The 21,421-nt window shown below is 35.6% G+C and overlaps 1 protein-coding gene across 7 annotated transcripts; it reads left to right on the top strand.

Moving 5' to 3' along the window:
* Window positions 1–1,845: 1,845 nt before the first annotated feature.
* On the top strand, window positions 1,846–19,466 carry LOC132299967 (protein FAR1-RELATED SEQUENCE 3-like). 7 transcript variants are annotated; one of them, XM_059796884.1, is made up of 7 exons: window positions 1,846–2,296; window positions 2,414–2,474; window positions 3,322–5,637; window positions 5,776–5,865; window positions 6,242–6,391; window positions 12,335–12,451; window positions 18,992–19,466. In XM_059796884.1, exons 3-6 carry the CDS (start codon window positions 3,451–3,453, stop codon window positions 12,443–12,445), a joined length of 2,538 nt encoding a protein of 845 aa, XP_059652867.1. In that variant the 5' UTR covers window positions 1,846–2,296; window positions 2,414–2,474; window positions 3,322–3,450; the 3' UTR covers window positions 12,446–12,451; window positions 18,992–19,466. The 7 variants fall into 7 exon arrangements, with proteins under 7 accessions (XP_059652867.1, XP_059652872.1, XP_059652871.1 ...); XM_059796889.1 differs by having other exon boundaries at window positions 3,338–5,637; XM_059796888.1 differs by having other exon boundaries at window positions 3,355–5,637.
* The last annotated feature ends 1,955 nt before the right edge of the window (window positions 19,467–21,421 follow it).

Consider the following 21,421-nt stretch of genomic DNA (forward strand, 5'->3'; position numbering starts at 1 on the left):
GCAGTCTGTTAAAATAATCTTTTGTGTAAAATATACACTGCCACGCATGATGTGTAATTTTTTATTTTTATTATTTTTTTTATCTCAGCAGTCTGTTAAGGTACAATGCAACGTCATCAATGTGTAAAATTGTTGTGTAATTTACACAAGCACATCAACATATTTTCTTTCTCCTCCTTTCTCGTTCATTAACAAATCAATTATATATTAAGTATGTTTGTAAAAATTATGTAGAGTTTAGACATGATACTGGTTGGTTGATTGGTATTGTGGGATATATTTTTACATAAAAGGTATAAAACGATTGTTGAAACTAAAAATAAATAATTCAAAATTTTTTTGTATAAAAATATATATATATATATACACACACAGTTAAAAATACTCTATGAAAGTGGGAGTGCAAATTACCTATTTAAAAAAAAATTGAGTACCACAAAGAAGTGTGGGACACATTTAGATTCATGAAGTGACTGGGTCGACATCTATACACGACACCTCGTAAAAAGTAAATGTTCTTTTTAAGGATTGATTTGTGGAAAAAACAACATTGTGTTTGGGTTGAGTGGGTTGAGCTATAAGTCCTAGGCCTTTAAATGAATCGCAATCTCGTTGATGGTGGGGCCAGGAAGAGGTTAAGATTTTTTTTTTTTTATTTTTTTATTTTCTTGCAAGAGGTTACAGATTAAGGAAGCAGTTTTAGGAAGATTCCACATTTCTAATACCAAAAGTCCTTAATTAGACAAACTTTTGTGGAAGAATTTCATCAGTAAGAAAGAATTTTGGTGAATGCGGTCTTTGAAGGTTATTGAGGCTAGTGTCTTATTTAATACCAGTAAGAATAATTTATTTTAAACTGAAGAAAACGAAACACAATTTTGATTTTTTTTTTTTTTTTTTTGTCAGTCCAAGCCATGGAAGGTTTGGATTGACTCGGATTGAACAAATTCATTTACGGTCTTCAAGTGTAACGGGTGAGCGCTTGTCCATTTACCTAAAAGCTCGAACTATTGGGTAGTGCTGCATACCCACCCATTTATACCCAATCACTTTCCCATCCGATTCCGATGTGGGACAAATGACCCTTGTTACATTCTCCCCCACCCAAACTCGCAACGCCCTCGTTGCGGTTAAACCCTGCCTACCCGGGTGGACTCACCCGGACGCCTGGCGTGGCACCGGATCAAGGACTGGGTTTGGCTCTGATACCAACTGTAACGGGTGAGCGCTTGCCCATTTACCCAAAAGCTCGAACTATTGGGTAGTGCTGCATACCCACCCATTTATACCCAATCACTTTCCCATCCGATTCCGATGTGGGACAAATGACCCTTATTACATCAAGCCACCAAGGCACGTGGTGTGACCTAGAGTCCAATTCAAGTAGAACAAGTGTTCTCAATATATTTATACCAAAAATGTAACACTTGTAATAATATATTACATTGTGTTTGTGTTTTTATTTTTATTTTTTTTTAACTCGGAATGTTCGGGAAGATACGAACCGTTAGGGTCCCTCAACAGCTCGATTAATTCTTGAGAACTCAGAAGGACTTTTTTTTGCCCGGACCGAATAAGTGAGATAACGGATGTCAATCACAAAGAGCATTCAGCGGACTCGACCTTATATCTTGGACTTGTTAAACTTTTAAGTGCAGCGAGTAAATTATTGAGCCATATTCGAAGTGAATATTGTATTGTAATGTTGTTATACCATTTTTGGCAAAAAAAAACATAAAACAAAATATATACATATATTTTTTATTATATCTTTGAAACAATAATATGATACCTTTATATAATTGTTATATTATCGGTTTAAAGTCCTTGCTTTTTTAATTTAAGCGAAGAAAACTACACATGACCAAAAAGTACCAAAAAGTACCATGAAAAATATCCAAATCCATCCCTTTATAAGTACAACTCAATGTAGGCCAAAAACAAGAAAAGGAAAAAAAAATTATACAGCCCAATGGGAGTAAAAATGTCAAAACAAAGACCAAAAAAAAAAAAAAAAAAGGTAAAAAGAAAAAAGTATACACAATGGGGGTAAAAATGTCAAAACTCGAAAAAAAAATACAAAAGTTCAACTCAGGAAACGAGTCGCGTCTGGGTTTGGGTTGGTACTCGGACTGAACTGGTCGAACCAAATCGGACCATCCCCAACTCAAACCCTCCCTCAGACTGATCAAGAGAGAGAAAAAAAGAGAAGAGAGAGAACAAGGGAGGGAGGAGAGAGAGGACTTCGGTTTCAATACCATCCCACAAAAAGCTCTACCTGCAAACAATGAGAGAGGTACGTTTCGCTTCTGAACTCATTCTCATTTTTCTATTTTTCAGAAAAAATAGATTGTGTTAGGGTTTACTTTGTGAGAATGAACACAGTGTTGTTCGTTTGTTGTTATTGTGTCAGTGGAATTGAGGGGCACGCATAACAGTTGAAGAGTTGGCACTGTCTGAAAATGAATCTTCAGGTTGAATTATCTCACTTGGTGTGTCTGAACATGTTTGTTTTGAAATTGTAATGTAAATAGTCTCAAGTATATATTTTCTTTTGAATGTTAAATAGTTATGTATATTAAATTAGCCAATTATGATAATTTTGGTCTTGAACATTTCGAGGATTTGATAGTTGAAGTTTGATTTTGGGAAAATTTGCATGAATGGATTCTTTATAAAGAATATAATTTTTTTGCTTGTAAACTCCTTTGTTTGAATTTCCAAACACATAGATAAGTAACCAAGAAGCTGGAAAGAAGAATATTCTACATTTATCAATTCATTGATTTGAATATTGCCATGCCCCAAACCTTTTGAATAGGGTTCCTTTTTCCTTCTTTTTTGTTTTTAATACTTTTGTGGTAAAATTTCAGAGAGAATCGAAGGATTCCTTATTTTTCTCTGCTTTCCTGACGTGGCAATTTTTGCCATTTAGTTATCTTCATTGGCATTGCTTGTATGCGATTTGTGGAAATAGTATGGATGTTTTCAAAGTCACACATTCCTTGGGTGCTTTACAAGGTTAATTTTAGTAGTTACACAGAACAAAACTTACATTTATGCTGTACATATACCCATTTTCATAGTAGGTTTACTAATGGACAAGTCGATGCTCTTGTTCTGGTGCCCATTCTTTTGCGATTGATGATAAATGCCTTCTTTATCCTCTTTATTTTATATTTTATTTTTTACAGTGTGTCTGTAATTGCATTATGCGTCTTTGTAAAACTTAAATGAGAAAAATGCTAAGTATGTGTATCTGATTATGTCTCCCTTGATATGGTCTCTTGAACTTTTTTTGCCTTTTATTTGCTTTATCAGATTGCCACTCATACAGGTTGGTACTTGGTGCAGCCTTCTTCCGCTTTTGCCTCATTAGGGATAACCATGAGGACCTGTTTATAGTTTGCCTAGAAACTACATGTGTGGATAATTACTCACTCAACAAGAATGGATGTTGGGGAAAATTGCGGAGGAGCAAATGTTGAACCTAATAGTGTTGAGAGAGTTGAGAGAGAGATACTTAGTCAGGATGACGATGGGAGTGCAAAACCACGAGTTGGTATGGAGTTTGAATCTGAAGAAGCTGCCAAGACTTTTTATGATGCATATGCCAGGCGTGTAGGTTTTAGCACCCATGTTGGTCAGTACAGCCGTACTACCCCCGATGGGCCGATTGTTAATTGGGAATTTTCATGTTCCAGAGAGGTTTTTAAGAGGAAGAATTTTGAGAGTTGCAACGCTATGCTTAGGATAGAGAGAAAAGATCCTGATAGCTGGGTTGTCACAAAATTTGCGGAGGATCATAATCACTCCACAGTCAGTCCCAGCAAGGTACATTACCTTCGACCCCGCAGGCATTTTGCTGCTTCTACAAAGAATATGCCTGAAACAAATGACGGCCTAAGTGATGTCTTTGTCTCCATGGATGGAAATCATGTATCTTATGATCCTAATCGTGGAGTTAGGAATGCTTCCCCTGTAGAAACAAATTATCCTGCGAGGAGTATTGGGCCTGTAAATTATGGACCCTTCAGTAGCTGTAGCCGAAAGAGAACCCTAGGAAGAGATGCTCAGAATCTCCTCAACTATTTCAAGAAGATGCAGGCTGAAAACCCTGGTTTCTATTATGCCATACAACTTGATGATGATAATCGCATGAGTAATGTTTTCTGGGCTGATGCAAGAGCTAGGACGGCTTATAGTCACTTTGGCGATGCAGTAATTTTTGATACAATGTACAGACCGAATCAGTTTCAGGTTCCATTTGCTCCCTTCACTGGTGTAAATCATCATGGTCAAATGGTCTTGTTCGGCTGCGCATTACTTTTAGATGAGTCCGAGTCTTCCTTTACTTGGTTATTTAATACATGGCTATCTGCAATGAATGATCATCCTCCCGTTTCTATAACCACTGACCAAGATAGGGCCATTCAGGCAGCAGTTACTCGGGTGTTTCCAGGAACTCGCCACTGCATTTGCAAGTGGCATATATTGAGAGAAGGGCAGGAAAGGTTGGCTCATATATATCTTGCTCATCCTTCCTTCTATGGAGAGTTGTATAGCTGCATCAATTTTTCTGAGACCATTGAGGATTTTGAATCATCATGGGCTTCTCTCCTTGATAGATTTGATCTCCAGAAAAATGAATGGCTTCAAGCTGTGTACAATGCACGCGAGCAATGGGCCCCGGTATATTTTCGAGATACTTTCTTTGCTGCACTTTCATCAAACCAAGGAGTTAGTTCCTTCTTTGATGGATATGTGAATCAGCAGACCACCATACCATTGTTCTTTAAGCAGTATGAAAGGGCTCTAGAAAATTCGTTGGAAAGGGAAATAGAAGCAGATTATGATACAATTTGCACCACCCCAGTACTTAAGACACCATCGCCAATGGAACAACAGGCGGCAAACCTTTACACGAAAAAAGTTTTTGCTAAGTTTCAGGAGGAATTAGTTGAAACTTTTGTATATACTGCAAATAAGATTGATGGTGACGGGGTGGTCAGCAAATTCAGGGTTGCAAAATATGAACATGATCACAAGGCATACATAGTCATATTGAATGTTTCCGAGTTCAAAGCAAATTGCAGCTGTCACATGTTTGAGTACTCGGGCATTCTCTGTAGACACATATTGACTGTCTTCACCGTAACAAATGTTCTCACCCTTCCATCCCATTACATATTGAAGAGATGGACACGGAATGCTAGAGTTGGTCTCGGATCAGATGACCAAGATGCAGATCCACAAGGCATTGAGTCTCTTACCTTACGCTTCAACAACCTATGTCGAGAAGCCATTAAATATGCTGAGGAAGGGTCAATTGCTGCAGAAACCTATAATGCAGCGATGAATGCTTTAAGAGAAGGAGCAAACAAAATTGCTGTTGTAAAGAAAAATGTAGCTAAAGTTATGCCTCCTACTTCTCAGGGTAGTGGAAACACTCAGGAAGACAGTAACAAGAAGATCCCTATTTCAAGTTCTGATATGAATACACCATTGTGGCCCTGGCATGAGGCAATGCCACATCGCTTTAATCTTAATGACATTGGAGTTCCAGTTGCTGATTTGAATCAGCCTAGCATGGCTCCTGTGTCTATTAACCGTGATGGCACCCCTACAGATGGCACGGTATGGAGCCCGAGACAAGCCATTTTGTGGTTTGTTATATCATACATTGAATCTATATAATTCTCTTTTTGCCTGAATGTACAAAGAAAATTATGAATACCGGTGATTGCTTCTTATGACTATAATTAATTTATTTAGGTGGTTCTCACTTGTTTTAAGTCCATGACTTGGGTCATAGAAAGTAAGAGTTCAACGCCAACCTGTAAAGTAGCTGTCATTAACCTGAAGGTATGCATTATTTCTGAAACTTACATTTTGTGTTTGTGATAGTTTAGATCACTTACTTGTCCTACTGCTATCATTTCTTCTGTGTAATAAGATGCAGTTCTATTTACTACTGAATGATGCTTTAATATGATACTACAATGATTAAATAATTGAAAGATGGTGAATCATCCTGTTCCGAGGTGATTCGCCTCATGATAAAAATTATTGACTATCTCATGCCATCTGTAAAAGCCTTCTGGGCAATTACTTGTTGATTATGCATGAAATGCAGTTAAGAATAGATAGGGTACCATAAGATGTTAGTGATCTTGTGGAAGTTGATTAGGATTATTCTTGTTATGCCATCTTCACTCCTCTCTTCTTTTCTTCAATGCAGTTGCAAGATTATGGCACGACTCCTTCAGGAGAAAATGAAGTGCAATTTAGAGTTACAAAGGTCACACTAGAGCCTATGTTGAAATCGATGTCTTACATCAGTCAGCAGCTCTCGTCACCGGCTAATAGGGTGGCTGTCATTAATCTGAAGGTACGTACTCTAAGTTTTGGATTTCATTTTTTCTTCACCTAAAACAAAACCCAAAAATAAAAAGAAGGGGGGGGGGGGGGGGGGGGGGTTGGGTTATGGCGGGGGTGGTCATGGTATACAATAAAATGTTTTTATTCTCTTGCAGTCTTCATTGAGTCTTGGAATAATTTGTTCAAATCTCTAAATGTTAAATAATATTGATGATTTTAGTCTGAATCATCTTTGTTTTTCATATTGTGATTTGGTTTGGAAAGAAATGTTAAGTATATAGTGGATTTGTGCAAAAGGAAATGTGCACTGTTCACAGCCACATTTCTTCACGCCTAAAATAAAAGTGTATTCATCCACATGAAATTTTTTATGTTTGTATCTGTTTTGTAACTTGCAAGGAAACCAAGCGCCATGTATTGATAAACTTGCAATTCAGTTCAAGCCTTAATTGGGTCTATTGTGTGCTATAAAAGCACATGTCTTTTGTTTGAAATTGTGCATATTTGTATCGTGAGGGTCTTTATGCTCGAAAAGTTGTCATATTAGTATAAAATTACGCAAGAGCGCATCACAACATCTACATTTTCATGAAAATATAACCAATACTCTGTAAGGTTTGCGACTGGTTTTCATCAAATTTGAGCCATTCATTCTGTTTGGGGTCATAAATTACCACCGTGCTTTGCAGCTGACATTCATAGTGCAATGTAGACACCTTGACCTAACTCCTACAGTCCATCTGGTAGGAAATTGAGTCTTTTAGTAGCAAATTCTGCGGGTACTATGTCTTTGTTGTCTTATAGAGGACATACAATTGAAGGTGGAGGTGATGAGTTAAGCATGCAAATAGAGCTATAATGGAGATTGCGTGGATGATTCATTAAATCTCAATTACATGTTAGGAAAAGTTAAGTAAAAGACCTAGCTAACGTAGAAATCTAGGTTTGTTAGTTTACCAGAGGACGTACAAATTGAAGGTGAAGGTGATGAGTTAAGCATGCAGATAGAGCTATAATGGAGATTGCGTGGATGATTCATCAAATCTCAATTACATGTTAGGAAAAGGCAAGTAAAAGACCTAGTGAACCTACAAATCTAGGGTTGTTAGTTTACTAGATAGATTGGACTACCCATGACCAAGTTACTTTGAATGTTCATCACTATCCTTGCCTTGATCCCATATGAATGGGATCGACCCCATGAATTCTTTGTCTCCAATCTTTTCTATTACATGCCATCTAACCCACTATATTTAACTTTTTAAAGTCTTTTTTAATTATCTCATCCCATATTATCTTAGGTTGTCCACTCCGTCTTTTACCTTCTATGACAATTTGCCTACCTCATCTGACTGGCACGTCTCCAGGTCTCCGGTGTATATACTTACGTGGCCAAAATACCTAAGTCTACTCTCTCTAATTTTCTCACCAATGGGTGCCACTCCTAATTTTTCTCTCACTTTCATAAGTGACCCAATCTCTTCTAGTCACTCCACTCATCCATCTTAACATTCTCATTTCTGCTACATGAAGGCATTGTTCTTGTTTCTCTTTTAGGACCCAACATTCCGCTCCATACGACATAGTTGGTCTAATAACGGTCCTATAGAATTTTCCTTTTAGCTTATGTGTTATTATTCTCTCTCATAAAATCCCACTAGCTTGTCTCCATTTGGTCCAACCTGCTCCAATTCTACTAATTATATCACCATCTATCTCTCAATCCTCTTGTATTATCGTACCTTGATGGTGAAAGTGATTGTGTTGAGTAATCTTTTGGTTTTGAAGTGTTATCATTATACTATCAATGTCTGAATCTTTATTTAATTTACAATCCAAGTACTTGGTTTTAGTTCAACTAATTATCCTTGATCCTTTTGATTCTAAATTATTTCTCTGTTGGAAAATATATGCTTCATATATCACCATTTAAGATTAACAAGCATTTTATTAGTAGGCAATATACTAAACATACCAAATTAAGTAACATTAAAACAAGTATAAAGAACCTTGTAGATCGAGGCTAGAATTTAATTCTATCTCCTCAAGACAATTTACGCCCCACCTGGTGCTCTATAGTCTTAATGGCACTTGTATCCTAGGATACAACGATCTTTCTTCAATTGGTGGCAGCACTTCGAACCAATTGAATTGACGAACCAAACACTGTGTAATACTCTCTCTGACTTGATTCGAACAAAGAAATGTAATTATATTACTAATATGATGATTTGGACTCAATCTGAACCATTAGGCTTAGACCCAACCCATGACCGTATGGCTCGAATCCACTGGACTTGGGTTCAAGTTAAATTCTGGAGGATGGATTTTGCAAATAGCATCCCATGTGTATTTATGGCACATGGCGTCTGGTCAGGTCAGCCCGAACCGACAACAGGTGCAACCTTTCATCCAAACCGGTACCAATTGCATCCTTTAAGCCCAACAGACAGTGGACACATTCGTTCGACTCAATCAGACAATGGGTGCACCTATTTGGTTCAAAACTGCTTGCACCTATTTGGATTTACATCAACCTAGACTATAGTCGAGTTGGGTTTCTGGATTCTGGAAGATTAATTGAATCTGGACTAACCCAAATCCAAATAAACTCAAACATACTTGAGCCCAATTAGCCCAGGCCCCAGGTCCAACATGATATCATTATTTTATTTTTTTAAAAGAATAATCTTTTTGACAGCCCAAGCCTGGACTGGCCGAGCTGAGCCTGGCCAGGCCAGGCGGTGCGCACATGCGGCGTGCGCGTGTGTGGTGGCGGGTTTGGACCCAAGCTTGGCTAGATCCTCCCCCTCTTAAAAACTTGGATGCCCCAAGGACTCAATCCCAAAGTTTGCTACTTAGAGTATATATACTCACAAAGTTCACCATCTTCCAATGTGGGACAATGTTTTCCCACAAACCCATTTTCACCCATTCAAATGCTTATCAAACACCTCACTTTGGATTCAATATCTCATTCACCCGGAAAACAATTTTGAAAAAGTAAATTTACTATGCTCATCTACTCTCGGAGAGGAACGCGCTTCACTTTGGACCCACTTAAAAATATAGTGGGACCCACTTAATTTTAGCCCCCAAAGTTTGCTTAAACACGCTTGAACATTCAAGTTTCAAAACTAGAAAAAGTAAATTTACTATGCTTGTCTACTCTCGGAGAGGAATGCGCTCCACTTTGGGCCCACTTAAAAATCATAATGGGACCACTTTAATTTTAGCCCAAAGTTTGCTTGGGCACACTCGAACATACAAGTTTCAAAACTAGTTTCCAACATATTCCACATTTCTAATTTTGTTGCTATATTCTTTTTAGAGGTATCTAGGAACACTATATCATCAGCAAACATTATGCGCCATGGGATCTTGTTTTAGAAGTCGTTTGTTATTTCATCTAAGATTATTGCAAATAGATATGGGCTTGTGCAATCCTACGTTTATAAAAAACTCACTAGTTTCACCACACGTGGTAGGAACTTTTGTTTTTGTGTTCATATACATATCTTGGATACTTTTTATAAAGTATCCTTGTGGTGAAACTAGTGAGTTCTCCATAAACGATGGATTGCACCATGGATCAATGTTGAAGGTGCTAATTTACACTTTTATAGAAAATATTAAAGTACTCAAAGGCAGGGAATTTTGATTGATATCCATTGATCGTTGGACATTGGACTGAATCCTTTATCATATTAAATAAATTACTTCACCCTGGGCGGATAGCGGGAATCGAACCCACGTCTTCTCCTTGGCAAATAGAAATTTACTTTGATAGAGAACCTTGTTCTGGATCAACTGACATCTAACTTGGAATTTGCAATATTTAAAAGAATACACTGGTCATTAATTTGAGTTGACATGGTGATTGATGGTCTTTGGACTAACTTGGATTGATCAAACTTGGACTTAGGATCAATTGATAGTCGACACTAATTATTTATTTTATTTTTTGTGGTTAAAGTCGGCATTAGAATTTTTTGTTGGTAAATATATATATATATATATATATATATTTATATATTTATATATATATATCATTTTTCTTTGAGGACTCTTAAAATGCCTAAAAATACATACATATGGTCGATCTAGGATAGAAGAAACAGAGAGAGTAGAATAATCATACGTGAGAATATATTGATAACCAATACAGGGTTTTAAATAAATCACCATCTCTTCATGTGTTTGAGCGAATTTAAATATTGAGTTTAATTGAAGATTCTCAACCATTGATTGTTAATCAACCGAGTATTTTAAAGAGAAGAGGAACAGATGGACAACCCAAGAAGAGTGAACTTTGTTGGAGGACGAGTTCATTGATTGTCAACAATGTTCGAGGCATAGAATTATGCACGAGTCCAATTATTCCATGGTTTCCCCCTTTTGTTGGGTTTTCTACATAAATTCCAATGTCTATTTTATTTTGATTTATTGCGTTGTGGTTTGAATTATTTGATTGATTGATGATCCCTATAGGCATGATAATTGATAATGAATTCATTGACGCGATTTAGTGTTAAAAAATTGTTTTAATCAAATTAAAATCCTAAAATCACGTTAAAAGAGTTTTAGAACTATTTACCCCCTTCATATTTGAATTTTGGACTTCGCGTACGTATTATAGCCAGGGTTACAATCCCCCCTTTCAAGTGGTACCAGGGCATATAAAATTGTAGATGTTGAAGTTCTCTTAAGCGTTCAAGTAGCCTTTTCCATTTCATGCACTCTATATTTGGTTATCCTCTCCAGAGTTAGTCCTCTCTTGAAACATGAACTCAGGATGACCTGATCAATGTACTAAATGTCAAGAGATGATAGAATGTGTAAAATCAAGGCCCTTCAAATACTTTGAGATTATAGCAGGAATATGATTTTGTGGGGTTATCTCCATGGAGTTTTTCACACCATCATTTCAATTAATTTGATGAGATATTATAGATGCACTAATATTTAGAATCCTCATGGTATGTGTTGCTTTTACAAAATTCATGATCAGGTGAGACCATTTTAGAATAATGCTGCAATATTAAGAAATTAATCATCTCCAAGTATGGGCTGGTAATCATTATGATTCGTTTTTATGCAATGGAATTTTGAGGTTACCTTGTTTTATTTCCAATGTGTGTGTGAGAAATGTAATTTGCCCACTACTAGTTGATATAATTCCAAAATGAGGAGGAATAATTATTTCTTTTCACAAAACAGAGATCTTTTCAACTAGATTTGCCATACCAGAAATCCAATATGATATGATTTTGATGAACCTTGTTAGATGGCATTATTGTTTCTAATGTTCAACTTCCAATGTGTGTGTGAGAAATGTAATTTGCCCACTACTAGTTGATATAATTCCAAAATGAGGAAGAATAATTATTTCTTTTCACAAAACAGAGACCTTTGCAACTAGATTTGCCTTACCAGAAATCCCATATGATATGATTTTGATGAACCTTGTTAGATGGCATGAGTGTTTCTAATGTTCAACTTCCAATGTTAGTTGTATATTTCTAAAAGTGAACTTTGTTTAACAGCTGCCAACTAGAATAAATGTTTTATGTGAAAGAGTCAACCTTATTGGAGCCTGGAGTTCTTTAGGTGAAATAAATATTGTTGTTAGAATGATTGTTATTATTCAAGTAACCCAACAACCCCAACCCGGCCGTCCCCACCACCACCCCCCCCCCCCCCCCCCCCCCCCCCCCCGGCGTTGTGAACTTAGATTTCCAAGAGATAATATGCTTTATACCTGCGTGAACCTCAAATGATTTAATACTCAAGTGTGTGGCTCTGGTATTCCCCTTCAGCTTTGTCAGAAACCATGCTAAAAGATAGTTCCTGACTGGATTTACTGTTGTTTTATTTTGTTCATTGTCTTGTATATAGTGTAGCAGTTTGTAGTCCTTTGCAAATTTACTGTGTTTTCCCTTGTGCTTCTCAGCTCCAAGACACTAAGACAACTACTGGAGAAACGGAGGTGAAGTTTCAAGTTTCAAGAGATACACTGGGGTCCATGTTGAGATCAATGGCCTACATTCGGGAACAACTCTGAAATTCTGTAAGCATTCACTTCATATACCATTTTGTTTTCTCTAATGCCACCATGATTCAAGGCAGTACTGAGACATTAATTCTACTCTCCCGTGTATCGGAAGTGCAGTTTTTTAGTTTACTGCAAATAACTGAACTGCAAATGATTAATGCTGTCACATTTTTTCTGGAGAAAAGGTATCAACATACCTGGTTTGGGCTAGTTGCCATTCATGGTGCCAGCATTGTTGAAATAAAAGGTGCTCTCATTGCACTAGGATCCTGTGTTGCCAGTCACGCTGAGCACCATGTAAGGTGCTTTCTGGAGTGGACCACAGTGCTAATTTAAGTAACTAATAAATGCAGAGGCACGTGAGGTTGAAATTTAGATACATTTTGAATCTCAGGGAAATAATATAAATGCTGGATTCAGACAATTCCATCATTATTTACTTTGTGCAAATTAAAAATAATAATCAAGACAATGGATCAAAATATGCTAAAATCAACGCATCTTTCTTGCCAACAAATTCAATTTAATACAATAGCTCTTATACCCTACTCCTAACACTTGAAATTGTTTTTTTTAACATCACAAACTGTATATTCCGGTAAAGTAGTAAGCCAATCCTCCTAGCATGGTTGTTAAAGGCTCAAGGCGCACTAAGGCAACAATCTCCTGGATCCTAAGAGCAAGAATGTGAGCCTGATGGAAGTAAGGCACATGTGTAATCAAAATGAATATTAAATTAAATATTAGTATAGGAAAACAAATTAAAATATGCAGTTCAAACTACTCAAAATGAAAACAAAGGAATTTTTTCAGCATATAAATTTAAAGTATTAGCTAAATGAATGTACATATTTCTTTTCAATTTGCATATGAATTCAATTAAGTGAATGTATCTAAAACAGTTGAAGGGAAAAAACACAACTAATCAAAATATTTTTTTTCTTCTTTAAATGGAATTTTTGACAACATGAACTTAATGGATCAAGTGAAATGCACATAAATTCTTTTGACATGCATATAAGTCAAAAAAAAAAAAATATCAAATATCATAAAAAATGTGCGACTGTATAAATCTTGTAGAATTTAAACATATATTATATTATCATGAAAAATCATAATCAAGTACTAGATGCAATTAATGTAAATAGTCACCATAAACTCATGTAAATCGTAAGAATAGTGTCAAAAGTGTAAGGTAAATCTTATAGATAGAGAAGAACTGTCTATATATTTCATATTGCAAAGGATGATTACAATGCAATAAGGAAGGTGGTAAGTGAGTGTAGTGCAAGGGATGTATCTACTATCTAGTTATATTGTATGTCTAGGTAAATAAATCATGTGATTATGTCCCTAATTAAGGAATAGCTAATCAAGCTCCTAATTAAGGAATAGTTGACTATGAGTTGTATTCATGACACCCCCCTTAAACTAGAGAATAGATGTCAACGACTCCCAGCTTGTTGCAGATATAATCAATGGCATACTTTTGAAGGGCCTTAGTAAAGATACGTGCTAGCTAATTAGCAGACGATACGAACAAAGTTACAATTTCTTTGGAGGTCATCTTAGAACGAATATGACAATCGACCTCAATATGGTTGGTTTGCTCATGGAAAACTGGGTTTCTAGCAATGTGAATAGCCGCCTGATTATTACAATAGAGGAGAGATGGGTCTTGAACTGAAAACCCAAATTCTTGTAACAAAGTTCTCAACCAAGTTAATTCACATGAAGTTTGAGCCATTGCACGGTACTCAACTTGAGCACTGAATCACGCCACAATCGACTACTACTTAGATATTGTCTGCTATAGACACTCTCTGTGCTCATAGTTTTCAGAACTCGTTTACACAGTTAGGAGGCATCCATACATATCAGTGCCAGTTATTTCTCCCTCTAGGCAATGTGGGATGTCACAATCACCTCCTCTTGGGACCTAACTTCTTCGCTGGTGTGACCCTCATGGGCTTGTGTACGCTCCCCCCATTTTTGGCTTGGGATTGGCTTTGATATCATTTGTGACGACCCGCCTGGCTATGTAGATATTATCCACTTTGCACTCTCCGTGCTCATGGTTTTTAAAATGCGTTTACACAGTTAGGAGATATCCACACATGTAAGTGCTAGCAACTTCTCCTTGCTGGGGTGGGTCGTGACAAAACTTTTCAAAATTAAAAAAAAAATAAAAGACGTGTTCAAGAGCATGAGCTTATACAAGTCGCTATGAGTAAGATTTCATGAACTATTGAATTGGTTTTCAAAAAGCCTATATGAGTTAGAGCCGAAAATGAGTTAAGAACTACTCATTTTGCTTAATGAACAAGCAAGAGTTGATACTTACCAAAAAAAAAAAAAATGAACAAGCAAGAGTTGAGTTTTAAATAGTCCAAACATAAGCTGACATTGCATCAACGTAGCAACAGTTTCAACAAGTGAGGTTTATAGGCTTCACTTCTATGACTTCTTTCAAATATTTATTTATTTATTCCTCAAAATTTCAATTTCCAAACCTGCCAAAACACGACATCCTACTAGATATAGTTTTCAAGAGTTATAATACAAAAGATCTAGTCTTTAGACCACGGGTTAAGAACTTGGAGCAACTGAATAATCAGAAAGTTCTAAATTTTTTTTTTTTAAGTTTTTCAATTCGTTCTGGTTAAATCTTAATTAGATTTTCTGTTTGATGCCAAATTTTTAAATATTGTGTACAGATCTTGTTCTAGCTTTTACAACCAATAGTTGGGAGAGAAAATGGAGATTGACATTTGTTGAAGGTGGTTGGAGTGGGAATCCTCTGTGCAAAACCTATGTTACATGGATTCTTTAAAAGTGGTGAAGTACGCATATGGCTTGGATATGGGTATGGGATATGTGTCCAACACGTTTGGTTGGACATGTACTTAAAAAACATATCCAATCATTAAATTATATTGTATTATTACTTTATAATGGGTTAAAAGCCTATATTGAACACTATATTAGATAAAACATTACTTTACTGTAGAAAATAAAATAAACTAATTAAATAAAATGAATATTTAGCAGTATCCGTGTGTTCTTCTGTTTAGAGATTTGATATGTTCACTGCATGGATACATACCTGTACCGGACACATGTACCCAAGTCCATGTAACGGGGTGAAACTCATTAGTGGAGGGTATTGTGAGGTTTAGTTTGTTAATTTATAGGGAGAGGAAGTTATATACAAACAAAAGATCTAGGCTTAGACCTCGGGTTAATTAAGAACTTGGAACAATTTATTCAATTGAAAGTCCTATATATATATATTTGAATTTATTCTGGTTTAATCTTACTTAAATTTTTTGTTTGATGCCAAATTTTTAAAGATTGTGTGTAGATCTTGTTTGCACTTTTACAACCAATGGTTAGGAGAGAAGATGGAGACCGACATTTGTTGGAGGTGGTTGGAGGGGCAATCCTCCATGGCAAAACTCATTAGTGCAGGGTATTGGGAGGTTTAATGTTGTGAATTGGAGAGGAAAGTATATACAAAAAAAAATGAGATGTAATCTTGTAGATGTAACTCGGTAATTTGAGAATTTCTGGTTAGGATTGCTTCCACAACCTAGTGTGTCATGTGCTTTTCACGAATCTGAATTTATTTTGGAGCATGTGTATGTAAAATTAAAAAAATTACTCATGTAAATATATTGGTGCAATGGTAAAGCTTTAGCTGATGTTTCTTGGTGTATTGATAAAAGCTTGGGTTGATCAGTGTGATGATGGGGGTTTTGAGTCTAGGTGCAATCAGTTAGTGTTTAGTCTGTCTCTAGGTCTTCTCTTCCAACAACATATGCAGGCGATCAACATGGGGTAATATTCCCTTTTTTATTGTAGCATATACTATATAATATTGGATCATTATGAGATTCTAAAATGGAACCTACTCATGTTTATTTGAATTCTTTCCATTTTTCATGGTAAAAAAACTCATAAGTTAAGTTCGAGTAGTATAACTTTTATATTTTTTTCTTTCCAAAAAACTTGAGTGTACTTTTGGTCATAGAAGTAATAAAAAGTAAAGTGAAAATTAGTTAAGCTTCTTTCATATAATGGCTTAAAATCAGTACAAATTAATCATGCAATAAATAAAATAATATCTCTAAATTCTAAATTTATAAGAATTTAGGATTTAAATGTGTTTATCACATTTTGGAGTTGTATGATGGGGAAAAAATTCACAGCTCTGGTAACCATGTGCATTATGTTACTCCTGTTGCACCACATTCTGCACCAGCTGACTGTTACCGTTACAATGGCCATTATTGTTATTTGTAATCTTGTCTATGATTTTTTTTTTTGATAAGTAATAATAACATAAAAAAGGCGTTCAAAAGGGGAACGCGTCCCTTATACAAAAATGGAACAATCTTGTCTATGTAGAAACTGATGATTTTTTTTAAAGCTCCTTTATTATTATTATTATTATATATATATATATTTCCTTTTCTCGTCTTTATTTCATCTTCTTCTGCTAATAAAGAACCAAATGGTGTGTTAGTGGGGTGTTATGTCTGGAAATTGAAAGGCATGTGTGTGTACGACCTTATGCACCTGTTGTCAGGGCAATAAAGTAATTTAGGAATACCTAATACCATCTTACCTTGGACATTTATGGTCTTTATTTTATGCGTTAAAGATGCATGAGATTTCATATAGATAGTCCACATGTGGGTGGCACTCTGCTGGGCTGACCTTATATAACATTTAGGTCTCTGAAATGATGCTTAACCCTGGAATTCAATTTTGACAGAGTTTTTCCTGGCCCTCTCAAATTTGCGCTTACTTCCAATGTCTAGATTATGCCAGCTTTCAGAGCTTAAAATTGAGCTCCTGCAAGGCACACGTTCATGTTTGTCGGAGTTATAAACTTTTTTTTTTTTTTGATAAGTATCGGAGTTATAAACTTTGATTGTGATATGTGCTAGGAATATAATTTACACTTAAATGATTCTTGAGTCCAATTGAAATTCAGGGGATCTAGAGGAAGAAAAGTGGATCTCCCCATTTTCTCTCTCATGATTAATGAGATATGAAAGTAAAAATTCTCCAAACAGTTGAGCGTAAAGGAAAAGAATAGGGACATGGCCAGCGCTTTCTTTCTGTTGACTTTTGCTGGTAACATAACAAATGAAAAATATTTCTTTATATTGCATTTTCTTTATATTTATCTAAGAAGCATAGGACACATATACGGCACAAAAAATGCGTATATGGGACACAGATAAGTCAAAATATGGTATGTTGACAAGGCAATCCTATAAAATGGACACAAACACTGGAGGGAGGAAGTGACGAACACTAAATATATATTTTTAGATATACTATAATATATTATAACATTAATCTATGAATCAAAAACCCACAAATAACATATGGCCTACCTTGGTAATTCTCTCCGTTAAGAGGGGGAAGAGAGAGAGAGAGAGGGAGTAAACCAGCTAAATTCCCTTTATAATTTGTTAACACAAAATTAAACAGAAGATTGCAGTTGTATAAAGAAAGAAAGAGGGCCCTGTCACTAGGGAGAGAATCAGTTAAAGAAAGAAAAAATAAAGAACTAGGGAGATAGTGTATTGTTGAGAAAGAAATAGGTCTTGTTGATAGTTGTTAACCACTATCTACTCTTAAAGCTTAAGGTATTAGGTGGTGCTGCCTACCCACCCTAATAAGTTACATTCTTTCTCTCTTACAAGTTAGATTGTCCGGCTCCCGTACTAGGCCAGGGCAGCTGGGCGCTTTCCATCCGACCCAAAAGCTTAAGCTTTTAGAGTAGATGGTTGTTAACAACAGTGAAAGAGAGAATCTGTAGAGAAAGAAAGGGGTTTGTGGCTGGAAAAAAAAAAAAAAGAGGGAGTAAAATTAAGATAGAGAAAGAGGATTTGTTGAAGAAGAAGGCGGCTTGGTGGCAATTAAGTTTTGATGATTCCTCGTACCAAATTCAATGGTTAATTGCAAAAGAGATTGACTCTTCTGTTTTCTCTTTTTGATCTTTTACAATTTTAAACAAGTAGCAAGCATTAAAATTTAGGTGAGTAAAATTGCTTGATAGATTCTTAAAATAAAAAATAAAAAAAAAAATCCTATTTTTTATGTTTCGACTATCACAAGCTTTTTAAAAATTTCACATAATATATGCTGTAATCTCCCCCCCCCCCTAAAAAAAACTGTCTAAAAAGTCCCTTTTAATTGGATTGTTTGCTACATGTCATTGACATTTCCTTGGCTTGTCCATTTATTTCAATAAATAAAAATATTTCAGAGGCATTTTTTGGCCTGTCTGACACGTGTTCGATATGGATACTTAAGACTTTTAGGTGTGTCCTTGCTTCTTAGATCTTTACTTAAGACTTTTAGGGTCAAATCTGGCAAGTGCGAGTTGCTGGCCGAAATAAACATGACCAATCAAATTATGCCTGAGCTTTAGAAGTATGCATTTCACAATTTTCATTATGTTGTATGTGAATACTTTTGTCTTTGAATGATTATTATGTAATTGTATTGATGTAATTTCTAATGTTTGTTTAGCACAGAATACATGTCCTGATGGAAAATTCTACGCAAAAGCTCCCACGTGGAAAATTTTAATTTGTAGCAGGGAAACACCCAAATCAGAGCTGTCTCAACTGGATGAGCTGTAGGCACAGATCACTGAAGGTGAGTGTGCATCTTAATCTGTCACTAGTGTACCATGTTGATGATCCATTGTCACAATTTGGTTTAGTTGTAGTTAGTAATTGTCATTACTGTTTCTAGTTTTGTCTCTAGATAGGTGACCTGTCCTTCCATGTAAACATGTGGTGGAAACTTGTCTGTAGTTTGTACATGTAAGTCTTAAAAACTGAGAAATTTATCCAAGGAGCATCATCAATATCTTTATTTCAGCCTAGGCAAATGGTTGGGTTTTATTTGTCCAAGGAGAGTTGCGGATATTTGTATTTGATCTTAGGGATGATGTAGATTTTCTTTAATTGATTATGATTACACAAGTTACTTGATCTCAGATACGAACCTCTTGGTTCAATTAGAAGTCGTCTTCTGGTTTTGTGGTTGCATTGTAAAAGGGAAATGAAATTGTACATATATGACTTTGCCAATTTTGGTGATTATTTTAGCAATTGGGTGAAGCTTGAATTTGAACTGGAAATTCTTGCTTTTGGTCTTCGTTTCCTTTAATTTTCACTGTTACTGATATGCTCTCCTACTGTTCCCGTATCCTGAATTAATCCAGAAGTTGTTGGTACTTGACAATTTTAATGAGCTTCAAGTTACTAATATTTAGTGTGTTTTGGCCCCCTTTAGTGAAATATATTATTTGATAAATAGATTTTAAATATACAATTTTGTTGCTTCCTACAAAAGCATCTAGAGCACAAGGGTCTAATTTGTTGCCACTTGATCTGTATTTATTATATACTTGTTCTGTTTATGTTTTGCAACACATTCCCTGTGAGAATTAAATGGCTTGAGTTGTCAAACCAATTTGATACTTGAAATCAGTTGATTTATGTCTTTTTTTGTTTTTGTTATTTTGTTATTTTGGTTTTTTATTTTTTTTGACTGAGGCTTTGGTTGGCCTTGATAGAGCAGAATAAAAAAGTACGATTCGTGGAGCCGAACCCAATTAGTTGGGAAAAGACTTTGTTGAGTTGAGTTGGTATGCTTTTCAATTGGACATTGTATTAAGGTGGTAAAGTTTCAGTCTTGGCAGCATGTTTGAAATGGTCATTAGTTTGTTTGTCTATTTATTTATTTATTCTCCTCCAATGTTTGGGTTACACAGGATGGTAAGTTAAACTTATCCAGTATCTTCCATTGGCTAGGTTAACTAATACTTTCCGGTGGTTGTCTATATCCAGGACACGAAATGAATCGGGTTTTGTTCCAAGAACCGATATCACAGTTCATGAAATTTGAATTGTAATATTAAATTCCTGCTAGAAAAAAGATATAGCTTTCTATAGAAGATCCACATCAAATTTGGGTATAAAAAATGCACAATTGGGTGTTAGTATCCATTTTACTATTAATTAAAATTTCAAAAGGCCTTTAGCGAAATATCTTTATCATTGCTAGGTTTTGAAAATACGAAGCTCAGGATAAGATCTTTTAGTAATTTGGATTTTTCTTCTAATAAATCAGTCTCTAATGGAAGTATGAAATGAGTTGAATTTCATTTTAGATTGGTCAGATCTGGATTGCTATGAGCTAGACATGGATTTTGTTTATAAAATCCGATTTGGATTGGATTTGGATTGACGTTCTAATATTCATTTAAGGATCTATATTAACATATCAACCGGGACTCAAGTTAAAATAAAGGTCTAATGTTTCTTCTTTTGGAAGTTTATCTATATCTAGTTTAGGCACCACAGAGGATATCTTTGGACCCTATTAGGGCAGAAAAAAACCTTGAACAATTCTACTTCTTTGATATTTTTGAGGAACAACTTGGTCCAAGCATGGATCTGTGAAGGGCTCAGTGGGGGCATCCGCCCCCACTGAAATTCTTTATTATTTCATTTTATTCCCCTAAATTTATACTTTTTTGCATTTATACTCATAAAATTTTGAAATTGTCCCCACTGAAATTATAAACCCCCCCCCCCCCCCCCCCCCCCCCCCCCACCCCCCCACAAATATAAATTCCTAGATCCGTCCGACTTGGTCACATTCAACATTGAGGAAAAATTTCGAGTATTACAAGACACCTGATTGGATCCTAAATATCACATTCATCAAACTTTTTATTTGCAGTGACTTCATCTTTGCAGTCATTTACCTCCTCTTTATTAAAATTTAAATTCCACAGAAATTAAGTATTTATTCTTATATTATTAGAAGTGTTCTATCTGGCCCATTAAATTTGTATTGGTTAAAACCTGAATCATCATTTATCCGAGCCATTCAATCTTATTATAGGCATTATCAGAAACAGGTGAAGCACTTAAAATCATA

This window comes from Cornus florida, unplaced genomic scaffold (genome assembly GCF_030987335.1).
Source record: "Cornus florida cultivar Cherokee Brave unplaced genomic scaffold, ASM3098733v1 CherokeeBrave_3.0.0_Hap2_Chr03, whole genome shotgun sequence".
NCBI lineage: Eukaryota > Viridiplantae > Streptophyta > Magnoliopsida > Cornales > Cornaceae > Cornus > Cornus florida.

Coding starts and splice junctions, on each gene's coding strand:
- LOC132299967 (XM_059796884.1), top strand. CDS start 3,451: ATGGATGTTGGGGAAAATTGCGGAGGAGCAAATGTTGAACCTAATAGT. Junction 5,638..5,775: donor GCACCCCTACAGATGGCACG/GTATGGAGCCCG, acceptor TAATTTATTTAG/GTGGTTCTCACTTGTTTTAA. Junction 6,392..12,334: donor TGGCTGTCATTAATCTGAAG/GTACGTACTCTA, acceptor TGTGCTTCTCAG/CTCCAAGACACTAAGACAAC.